Genomic DNA, 12,455 nt, shown 5'->3' with positions numbered 1-12,455 from the left:
ACGTTAATACTATTTGTAGTAGATAAACAGTAGCACAATTAGAAATGTGCACCCTATGGCCAGAAAAATATGTGTGTTTGACTGGGGTTTGACTGGACTGCTGCATTACTACAATGACCACAATGCTTTGGGGGCACTGCCCTTCCTTGTGGGGAGGGGGAGGCTGCGTGGGGGTGTGGTCTACATTGTAGTCAGGACATAAAGTGAGATAAAGAGACAATGAGTCAAATGACTCAAAAAACACACCAGGATCATGTTTATGGGTCCTAGACCTACACAAATATAGGGGTTTGATGCAAAATCATTTGTCTCTAAGATGTAGTGGGGTAGAAGTAAAAGTATTGAACATTGGTAATACTCAAGTAGAAGCATAATAACATGCCAACATAATTTACAATATAGGCATTTAGCAGCGACTTACAAAGTAATATCGTGGGTGTTTTGCGGCATGAAAAAAATACAAAAGGAAACAGAGAGCAACGAATGCAATTAAGCGCTACAAAACTAACTATAGGACACAAGCCAGGTAAACAACGCTCGTAGCATCTGTCTAAACAACATGTCTAAATGACATACTGTACATGGTACGCGTAAACAATTATAACCGACACGCTGTACATCTGCACAGTGTAATTAGCATCTGTCAAAAACACGCAACAATCGGATACACGGAAATGAGGTGCACGCATCAAACACGTTATGCTAACGCTACCACCCAGCAGTATGTCAGTCACACACACACACACGGAAATGAGGTGTACGCACGCCACACAAGTCATGCTAACGTCACCACCCAGCAGGATGTCAGTCACACACAAGCACACGTACACGACGCACGCACACACACCAGCTCGCACACACAAGTGGCGTGGAGGAAGCTAATTAATCTCACAATCATCTGGTGATTAGCAGTCAGTCTCTCTCTCTCTCTCTCTCTCTCTCTCTCTCTCTCTCTCTCTCTCTCTCTCTCTCTCTCTCTCTCTCTCTCTCTCTCTCTCTCTCTCTCTCTCTCTCTCTCTCTCTCTCTCTCTCTCTCTCTCTCTCTCATCTCTCTCTCTCTCTCTCTCTCTCTCTCTCTCTCTCTCTCTCTCTCTCTCTCTCTCTCTCTCTCTCTCTCTCTCTCAGTTCCCAGCTCGGGGGGGGGGGGGAGGTCGCATCCTCCAAGACGTACTCCGATTGGTCAGTCCCGGTCCACTCGAATACATCACACACGTGGAGGTCGTATTAACCCATTCAATCCGGAAACGCTTCAGTGTCATTTTTAGATTGTAATCATTATCTTATACTTTTGGCTATTCAAAAATAGCAGATATACAAGCTAGGAGTGTGGCACTGAGTGCTTCATAGATCTGCTATTTTTTTAAACATCTTGAACATTTTTGCAGATCTTTGAATATAATTTTTTTCACGCGAACATTTTTTAACTCAAATCTTTGCTTCTGGTGGGGGTAATTTTGGGGGGTCCTTGATATGGAAACGTTGGAGAACCACTGATATTATAGCAACATACGTGTTTCAGAAAACTGTTAGGATTTAGAAGATATTTTTATAATCCCCCAGAAGCAAAGATTTGAGTTTAAAATGTTCGCTTTAGATACGTTTTTCACGATTTTTCGATGCAGATTCAATCGCAGATCTACAAGCTGATCTACAAGCTCATAGCTCGGCGCAGAGCTTATATATCTGCAATTTTTTTTAATAGCCAAAGAAATATAAAAAATAATTACACAAACGATGCGTTCCCGACCTTAACACATTTACCGCCGGGCCCGTAGTTCTACGGGCCGTTAAATCCAACGGTTAAGCGCCAATCCCGTAGCCTACGGGCTGTGGTGCTTTTTTCCTTTTTTTCGAATTTTTTTTTTTTTTTAATTTTCTAGGGGGACCATTTTCAGTGTAACACCACCCGATCGGACCGGAAGTGCGATCACGTTTTTTGTTTCCCGTCTGTCTCCATTCTAAGTCGTACACATAAACCCCTGTAAAAGCTGTACAGGACATGTAGTTTTTCATCCTCGCATTTCCCATGTTAACTTAAACGATGCAGAACTCAAACATGGCGGCTCCGTTTGACACGCGGTCTCGACGAGTAGACACCAGGACATGTGCCCGTTGTTTACAAACATTGGATCGGGCAATCTAAAGGATTTTAACGGGCCTATGGCGACCTGAAAAAAAACAAAAAACAACAATAAAACCTTGGCACTGGTGAGTACATTATGAGATTAGCCCTTGGCGGTGGATGTGTTAATGCATTAAACACAGTCCTGACAGACAGGATGATGGCTGCATGCTATACTGGCAGCATTGACTTCAAGACAAGGTGTTAACTGATTACAGTGGAGATCAGAGCGCTGGGGGGCCCCTGGGGGGGGGGGGGGGCCTGGGGGGCCCGGCCAGTTTAACCACCCTGATTAGACGGATGAGAACCTCATTTATAAAAGCTTGACAGTCACAAGGTAATTACTAACATGTACTGTACTGTACGCAGAGCTGCAGCTGGGAGCGTTGTGTCACTGACGCTACGGGGGGCGGGGGGGGGGGGGGGGGTCTCATGGCTCGTCCAGAGGTGATGATAGATGTCAGATAGCTGGTAATTAAAGCTGCAAGTGATCAGTGACACACGGAAGGTGTACTCTTTGGCTCCGCCCTCTAGACTGCCTCATTCACTAGAATGGGGAATCTCACTTCCAGCTGAAACGGTGTGTCTTGTAGTAGTTTTATAATGGCATTGTGGTTATATATCACATTTTACAAGACATTGTACTTGTAGATAATAGAGATCAATTGGCTGAAAATGCTCTAATAAAGGCGGTTACACACCGGCGGAATATGCGAAATATACGCAAAATTCTGACTCGTTCCGAATAATTAAAAGACGCTTTTTTCGCCTCCGCGAAACTGGTGTGGAAGCTTGCATTGACTTTATAAGGTTTTTAAAAAAAACGTATTATTCGCATGAAAAATATCGCCCCGGTGTGGTAAGGACCTTAAGTATTAACTTTATTATTTCCACACAACAGCTCTAAAGGTATATTATAACATGGTCCCCTTTAAGACCTGACACCGATTCTCCAAAATGTCTTCTAAATTCCTAAAAGATATCTGAAAAATCTGCTCAAACTTTTTCATGTCAAGGACCCCTAAAATGATATGAATTTGGACCCCCCTCATTTCAAAATATTTTGTTCCCAGGGAATCCCCAAAAGCAAATATTTGAGTTAAAAATGTTTGCTTAAAAAATAAATATATATTCAAAGATTTGCACAAATGTTCACGATTTTTTAATAAAATAGCCTACAAGCTCTTAGAACTATGAACTTATATATCTGCTATTTTTGAATAGCCAAAGTATATAATAATGGTTAAAATCTAAAATGACACAGATGTTTTCCTGGTTTTAATGGGTTAATGCATAAATATGAATAAAATATGTGCTAAAGAAAAAAAAATGAATCCACAAAAGTATGAAAATATAATCTGGTCTTATTAAACACAATGCAAAACCTCACCAAATGATGAATTCAACACCGTCTTTACAGGACATTGGATCTCTTTGTGCTTATAAGCTTCATTTCCCCGAAGCAATAACAGATCTGAAAGATATTGCCCAGATCCTCTAAACAAAATCCCCCTCCATGCTCCAGCTATCAGCTGTAACATCTATCTCCCTGTGCTTTGCAGCTCATTCACTACGGAAGTCTATTTCAGTGTGATATAACACACTCTTCAGCTATAGATGTGCAGGGATGGAAGAATGTCAAAGTATCAATACTGCAATATAGAAATACTCTGTTACTGAAGTAATATGCAATTATTCCAAATGTACTTGAGTAAAAGTACAAAAGTATTTGCATTAAAATATACTACTAAGGTACTGAAAGTAAAAGTGCAAATTTTTAAATCCCATTTCACAAGTTTCCAAATGCTTTGAAAATAGCAGATATACAAGCTCACAGCACGTTGCTTTGCAACGCGTTGTGAGCTTGTGGATCGGCTATTTTCAAATGGACAATATATATATACGGCTGAATTAGTTAATGCATGTTTTGTGATAATAATCTAAATGTACAAAGTAACTAGTAAAGTTGTAAGTATTAAAGTAGGGCATAATAATTGTAGTGGAGTAAAAGTACAATATTTGCCTCTGAGATGTAGTGGAGTATATATATATATATATAAATACTCCATTAATGTAAAAATACCTCACAATTGTACTTAAGTACAGTACTTTGTAATTGTATTTAGTTACGTTACACCACCTGGTACAGTAGTAGTATTTGTTCCTTGCCTACCTATGTTGAATGCACTTATTGTAAGTGGCTTTGGATAAAAGCGTCTGCTAAATGACTGTAATGTAATGTAATGTAAAGATGACTGCCAACATATTCAATTCTTCCTGAGTATGAGGAAAAAAATAAGTCTTGATTGCTGAGGTTCACTGGTATTCATATCAGTCACATACCACTGATTGTAAAAAAATACACAGAATCTATAAATAATTGAAAAATCTTGAGAAACCACATATTTGGCAATACATATTTTCATTGTCACTTCCTTGTCATCCATATTAAGACTCTCATTCAAGCACATGATATTTGTCTCTCTGATATTCTGTCGCTCTCGGCAAAATCCTTGCAACACGCCGTAACAATGCAGAAGCTGATTAATTCATTCAAAACGGGAACGTGTCTATGTCATTTTAAGATTTATTTGGGCTATTCAAAAATAGCAGATATACAAGCTGAGTGCCGCGCTATGAGCTTGTATACTGTATCTGCTATTTATTTATCTTTTAATCGTGAACATTTGTACAAATCTATGAATAGGTATTCAACAAATGTCTTCTAAATCCTAGCCTTTTAATGTTAATATAATGTCAGTGGTTCTCATACCTTTTTCATGTCAAGGACCACCCGCAATTATATGTATTTGTTCGCGGACCCCCATCTCAAAATGTTGTTGTTCCAAGGAGGATTTGAGTTAAAAATGTTTGCTTAAAAATATATATATATTCAAAAGATTTGCACAAATTTAAAAAAAATAGCAGATCTACAAGATCATTATATCTGCTATTTTTGAATAGCCAAAGTATAAAACATCAATAAAGTGGTTACACAGATGCGTTCGCGGTTTAAATGGGTTAAAAATGCTCGTCAAGATAGGGATAAATGTCTTTGACAAAAGATCCGTTGCTTTTTTTTTTCTTCAGCAATTGCTGAGGAGGTAAGAAAGGATTAATACAAAATCAAATGCCTGGTGACACTTCAAAGCCTGGGCCAGGAAATGGAAATCTAATTTTTTCTGTGATTTCTTTTTTTTTTTCTCCTTCCTTTTGGGTTCCGTAGACGAGGCAGAAATTGGACGGATATTTGGCTCTTGGCAAAAGATTTGCAACATATTGTAACAACTCTGAGGACTCCTGTCAGAGAGGTGTATAAAGCAATTTCAGATAGGATAGCGTTATTGGCATTCTCCTAGTGCAGGAGTCTACTAACGCTTACTCTATCAAGTCAGATGACAGTGTATGTTTTCTGGTTTAAAAAAAATACCTGTATAACTGCGCCTCAGAGGCCTAAGCTGGCCACCGGCACCGCGGCCAAAGAGACGAGCCAATGGAAGGCCGGCGTTTCTCAGACAGCGGCAATAAATTGGTGACGGAATCTATTGCATGAGCTAGAGACGTAATGTTTCTCTCCGAGCAGGAGGTTTGTGGCATTTACGAGCCCGCGGGAAATATCCCATTGAGGACGGGAACGCATCTGTGTCATTTTTAGATGTATTTGGCTATTCAAAAAATAGCAGATCTACAAGCTCATAGCGCGGCACCGAGTGCCGCGCTATGAGCTTGTAGATCTGCTATTTTTTTGAAAAATCTTGAAAATGTGTGCAAATCTTTGAAGATAGATACATCTTTAAAGCGAACATCTTAACTCAAATCTTTGCTTCTGGGGATTCTACATGTCTTCTAAAATCCAAACAGTTTTTTTGAAAAAACTTATGTTACTATAATATCAGTGGTTCTCAAACTTTTTCATGTCAAGGACCCCCAAAATTATATGTATTTGGCCGCAGACCTCCATCTAAATATAATATTCCAGAAGCAAAGATTTGAGGTAGAGACGTTTGCTTGAAAAAATATATATATACATATTCAAATGTTCAAGATTTCCCCCCAAAAATAGCAGATCTACAAGCTCATAGCGCGGCACTCGGTGCCGCGCTATGAGCTTTTTTTGAATAGCCCAACGAAATCTCAAAATGACAAAGATGCGTTCCCGGTCCGTAATGGGATAAACGAGGTGATTTTCTACGCATTTGTTTTTTGAATGAACAGCAGAACGGGGGGCCTTCAAGATAGTCCAGGAGCTTTTTAATTGCATTAGCGAGAAGGCAAACAGATCCATTTTCTAGATGACGTGACCAATGCCGAAGCTACGAGAGAGAGGGAGAGAGAGAGAGAGAGTTGCTTTTTCGCTATTGATATATCCCACACATCGCCTCTTTGTATTTAAATTACAATTCTCGACTGTGACCGGTGACATATTACGCCTTCATGAAAATAACTGTCTTCTGCAAAATAGATTAAAACTCGGCGAGCACAGGGTTTTGACACACCGATTGGGCGAACAGCTAATGGACTTAATGGCGGCATACACTATTGCCGGTGCAGATGACCACACTTCAACATATCTAATGTGATCGGTTCTGAACATCATAGCATTAATTGTCTATAAAATGAAGAGAAGGGAGTAAACATGTTACTCCCTTCTCGTACTTTAAACATATTTTATAATTTGACTATTTGTTTTTGAAAAATCGTGGGCAAATCTTTGAATGTATATTAATTTTAATCGTTGTTTTTTTTTAAACGTATGTTGCTATATGGTAAATGGTAAATGGTGGATCCAAAGCGCTTTACATAGATTGTGCATTACATTCACCCATTCACACCACACATTCATACATACACCGATGGAGGAGGAAACTTTTTCATGTCAAGGACCCCCCAAAATGATATGTATTTAGCCACGGACCCCCCATCTCAAAATATGTTGTTCCAGGGACCCCCATAAGCAAAGATTTGATTTAACGGTGTATATAATATAATATTTAAAGATTTGCACACATTCTCACAATTCTTCCCTCAACGATAGCAGATCTACAGGCTCATAGCGCTATGAGCTTGTAGATTTGCTATTTTTGAATAGCCAAAGAAATCTAAAATGACAAAAGATTGAATGCGTTAAGCCAGCCCTAAGAGAACAGCATTATTGGGGAGCCATTATTAGAAAAAGTTCACTGCGGTATTAAAAGCTAAATGTAATATCTTCAACTAATATTACAAAGGGGTTTACAGCAGCAAATGCATAAGCTGTACTGTATGCTGTATGCCTTGGCTGGAATTAATAACAAAAAAAGAGAAAACTAATCTCTTAATCTGGTTTCCATCTCACACTCGTAGAATACATTTTCTGTATCTTTCATCTCATTTCTGTTAGTCACGTCTCTCTCTCTCTCTCTCTCTCCTCTCTCTCTCTCTCTCTCTCTCTCCTCTCTCTCTCTCTCTCATCTCTCTCCTCTCTCTCTTCTTCTCTCTCTCTCTCTCTCTCTCTCATCTCTCTCTCTCTCTCATCTCTCCTCTCTCTCTCTCTCTCTCTCTCTCTCTCTCTTCTCTCTCTCTCTCTCCTCTCTCTCTCTCTCTCTCTCTCACACACGAGGGACGAACTCTAAAATGATGAAACATCTGCCAACAGTTGTAAGCATTACGACTGCAGTAGGAAAAGTAACAACAATATAGATGCACCAAAAAGAACAAAATCATACAGAGGGGAGTTATATATTTATCAAGTCTATAAATCAAACACTATCTTCGTGCTTGAACTCGTTTTTCTTATTACAACATCTCACCAGCCTTGGGTGAAAGCTGGCTCTCCTCACCTGCAGCTACTCAGACAGAAATGCAATCTTTAAGGGGGTGGGGGGGGGGGGGGGATAGGGGGGCCGCACTTGACGGACCATCCGAGAGAGTTTCAGAGCGGAGCAAAACCCTGACAGACTGGGCTGGGAGAATTTTCCAAAATAACCCATTCAATCCGGTGAACACATATGTGTCATTTTAGATTTGAGCTATAGCCTATAACCATTATTTTATAATTTGGATATTTAAAAAAAATAGCAGATCTACAAGCTCATAGCGTGGAGCTTGTAGATCTGCTATTTTTCTTTTCGTGAAAATTGCTGCAAATGTTTGAAAATACATTTTTAAAGTGAACATTTTCAACTCAAATATTTGCTTCTGGGGGTCCCTGGAAAAAAATATATTTTGAGATGGGGGTCCACGGCCAAATACACATCATTTTGGGGGTCCTTGAAATGAAAAAGTTTGTGAACCACTGATATTAAATCAGTTGGCCAATTGCACAAATGTTCACGTTTTTTTTTAAATAGCCCAAATAAATCTAAAAATGACACACATGCGTTCCCGGTCTTAATGGGATAACCAAAATAAAAAAAACTCTTCAGCAGATGGAGCTTTATACGGGGGCTCTCCCCCCCCCCCCCCCCCTAGCAGATGGAGAACAAAACAAAGCTGTCTGGTACATCTCCTAGTTTCCCAGACATCAAGGTGAGGCAGACGTAATGAAAATGTCTCTGTATGAGAAGAAGAAGAAGAAGTACATCAGAGCGGAGGAGAGTTAAGAGACAAAAGCGTTTGGGAAAGGGTTGAAGGCCTGAACTACCAGGCTGTCCTTGACATTATGAGTCGTCTAGGCTCTGCAGACGTGGTCATACATATTCATACAAGCCTTGAACTGTGTTGTTATTCGTGTTACATATTTTAACCACTTTCCCAACTTTGCATCTCTTTCAAAAACTTTTCAGTAAATGGTTTTTATCTACATGTTGAGGATGTAGACAGGCTATTTTCACTGTGCAAAACGTTCCTACGACAGAATTTTATTAAGGCTTACAATTTAAGGATAATGGATAATTCCTTATAACAGGACGTTCATGAAAGTCCTTGCGGGCTTGTTTCCAATGAGAACCTGTGAGGGCCTGTGAGCAATTAGGGGTTAAGAGTTTGCTCAGGGACAAATTTCATTTCATCGACACATATGCTGGCGTGGCCTGGAATCGTACCTGGGGCAACCAGGGCCTCTGGCTCCCTAGGCGGGCTCACTAACCACTCAGCTATGGCCTACATTTACAATGTAGGCATTTACCAGACGCTCTTAATCCAGAGCGATTTACAGTAAGCAAGGAAAAACACAAGGTAATACATCAAATGCATAGAAATATGCATATAGTGAGATATATAGCGAGCATATATAGCGATAATTACCTATAACTATTACCTATAGCGAGAATGACCTCGTCTGCCATGAACAGCATCCCCTGTTCTGGGCATGATGTGATATTGGCTTGTAGATCAGCTCTTTTTTTGGCAAAGATATAAACTGTAATAAGGGGGAAAAAATGAGTGGGCCAAGGATAGAACCCCGGGGGAACCGGGTCAATGAAGTATATGGGGTTTAAGTGGTTAAATATATGTGGGGAGTGACAGCAGAAGTAGAACGTTTACAAAGGCAACGCACATCCAAAGCCCTAAAAACATCCCAGGGTGCTGGACAGAAGAAACTAAGAGAGAATAAGAGTCCAACTCACTGGATCACTGCTCCCATGGACATTCATTCTGCCGCTAAAACCCCCAAGGTGACGTTTCGAGTGTGTCTAGCTCCTCGGGCTACAGACGCTGGAAACGTCACCTTTGGTGGTCCTGCTCATAAAAAGAATAAATATTGCTGACATTAACTCATTTAGACGGGAACGCATCTGTGTCATTTTAAAGATTTTTTATTTGGCTATAAAAAAAAAAAAAAGCGATCTAGCTTTAAAAAAAAGCAGATCAACAAGCTCATATGAGCTTGTAGATCTGTGTTTTTTTGAAAAATCTTGAACATTTGTGCAAATCTTTTATATTATTTTTTATAAAAGGGAACATCAAAGGGACATTTGTAACTTAAATCTTTGCTTCATGGGGGTCCCTGGAGCAAAATGTTTTGAGATGGGGGGTCCGTGGCCAAATACATATCATTGTGGGTGGTCCTTGATATGAAAACATTTGAGAACCACTGATATAGAAACATAGGTTTTTTCAAAAAACTGTTAGGATTTAGAAGACATTTTGTAGAATCCCCCCAGAAGCAAAGATTTATGTTACAACTTACAACATAACGTAAAAAAATATATATATACTCAGATTTGCAAAACAAAACACGATTAAAAAAATGCAGATATACAAGCTCATAACCGTGCCGCGCTATGAGCTTGTATATCTGCTATTTTTTTTCTCTTTTTTTTTTTCTTTTTTTTTTAATACATTTGTGAATAGCCCAACAAAGTAAACAAAAAAAAGTGACACAGATGCGTTCCCAGTCTGAATGGGTTAACGGTGGAGCCGGTGTCTGGAGAGAGAGGCATGGTGATTGGTGACTCACCACCACACAGCCGGTGGAGAGAGAGGCATGGTGATTCATGGTGACTCACCACACAGCCGGTGGAGAGAGAGGCATGGTGATTGGTGACTCACCACACAGCCGGTGGAGAGAGAGGCATGGTGATTGCTGACTCACCACACAGCCGGTGGAGAGAGAGAGGCACGATTCATGGTGACTCACCACACAGCCGGTGGAGAGAGAGGCATGGTGATTGGTGACTCACCACACAGCCGGTGGAGAGAGAGGCATGGTGATTGGGTGACTCACCACACAGCCGGTGGAGAGAGAGGCATGGTGATTGGGTGACTCACCACACAGCCGGTGGAGAGAGAGGCATGGTGATTGGTGACTCACCACACAGCCGGTGGAGAGAGAGGCATGGTGATTGGGTGACTCACCACACAGCCGGTGGAGAGAGAGGCATGGTGATTGGTGACTCACCACACAGCCGGTGGAGAGAGAGGCATGGTGATTGGTGACTCACCACACAGCCGGTGGAGAGAGAGGCATGGTGATTCATGGTGACTCACCACACAGCCGGTGGAGAGAGAGGCATGGTGATTGGTTGACTCACCACACAGCCGGTGGAGAGAGAGGCATGGTGATTGGGTGACTCACCACACAGCCGGTGGAGTCCAGCTTGCGGTCGGAGATGCAGCGGAAGTTGCGGCTGCATCCGCCGTTGTCCTTGGTGCAGTCCCTGACCGGGCCGAACGAGTCCAGGAGCACCTCCAGGCTGTCGAAGGACGAGCTGATCATCAGCTCCTCTCTGGGCAAAGAAATAAAATAAATGTAGGAATAAGACTATTATACTAAACCAGGGGTCTTCAATGTTTTCAGGCCAAGGACCCCCTAGTTGAGAGAGAGATGAAGCAGGGACCCCCGGCCCCTACTCTATATTGTATAAAATTGTGTTTCAGATTAAACTTGTTTTGTTTACTTGGTCGGCTCTTTTTTTCCCTCTACACCAAACACCTCTTTGCTCACAACGTCTCGCAGCGCGAGGCGTTGTGAGCTTGTAGATCTGCTATTTTTGCAGCCCCTGAGCTTGTAGATCTGCTAGATCTGCTATTTTTGCAGCCCCGGACCCCTAGGGGCAAGCCTGAAGAAGTGGGTTTCGAGGGTGCTTTTGAACAGGGCAAGGGTGTCGAATGTCAAAAAAGCTCACAATATCACGTCACATCGTGATAGTTGTGAGTGTGTGTGTGTGTGTGTGTGTGTGTGTGTGTGTGTGTGTGTGTGTGTGTGTGTGTGTGTGTGTGTGTGTGTGCGTGTGCGTCAAAGCACTTTTCATATGCAAAGCAGCAGGCGTGTTTTGCTTCAAAGCATGCTAGATGTATGTTTATCGCTCTAACCTTGCTCTGAGCAATGGCTTCTCCGTTTCTGTCTTTATGTGGCCCCTGAGCAAGGTCACATAGTATCAGTTCATCCACTGTTTGTACATACGCACTAAAGACTGCCGTTGATGAAGAATACAACACATATATGGCCGTTTAAGAGTTATTGTTTTCAGATAATATGAATGACCTTGCTGCTTATGAAGAGGAATGGCACTGGGGGTGATAATAAAACAGCAACTTCTGGTAACATAATTTCCATGAACCTTGCCATAGGGTTAAAACTGAAATTATGCTCCTTGATCTTTGCAAAGAAGAAGAACAGGGGGAGGGAAGTAGAAAATAATAAAGACCCCTATAGTATATTATTGTTTCCTTTTTCACATTCATTCAAACCGCTGGTCTGCTGTCTCATACATAAGGGAAAAAAAGCCATGCATTGCCTTCCGCGACTGATGCTATCGCACAAAGCAATTTTTCTTTTATAATTGTCCTTTGCGTCATTGTCATGTATTCAGAGGGGAGTCACTGAGCGCAGGCCGGATGATAAAAAATGCACTTGAAATGTAGAGAGAGAGAGAGAGATTATTTTTGGGAAGCGCCAAATGCAGGTCAA

General features: G+C 41.1%; 1 protein-coding gene across 1 annotated transcript in view; it reads right to left on the bottom strand.

The window, feature by feature from the left end:
- astn1 (astrotactin 1) overlaps positions 1-12,455 on the bottom strand; it is a gene marked incomplete at both ends in the record, with an annotated part of 727,677 nt that overhangs the window by 428,604 nt on the left and 286,618 nt on the right. The window contains one exon of the mRNA XM_080440454.1: positions 11,121-11,271. Within this exon, the coding sequence (XP_080296580.1) occupies positions 11,121-11,271 (151 nt within the window). The remainder of the gene's footprint in view (positions 1-11,120; positions 11,272-12,455) is intronic.

This window comes from Gymnoscopelus braueri (assembly GCF_963280865.1).
Source record: "Gymnoscopelus braueri genome assembly, chromosome: 10".
NCBI lineage: Eukaryota > Metazoa > Chordata > Actinopteri > Myctophiformes > Myctophidae > Gymnoscopelus > Gymnoscopelus braueri.
Note: the sequence above shows the minus strand (reverse complement) of the source record. Positions and strands in the feature narration are given on the sequence as shown.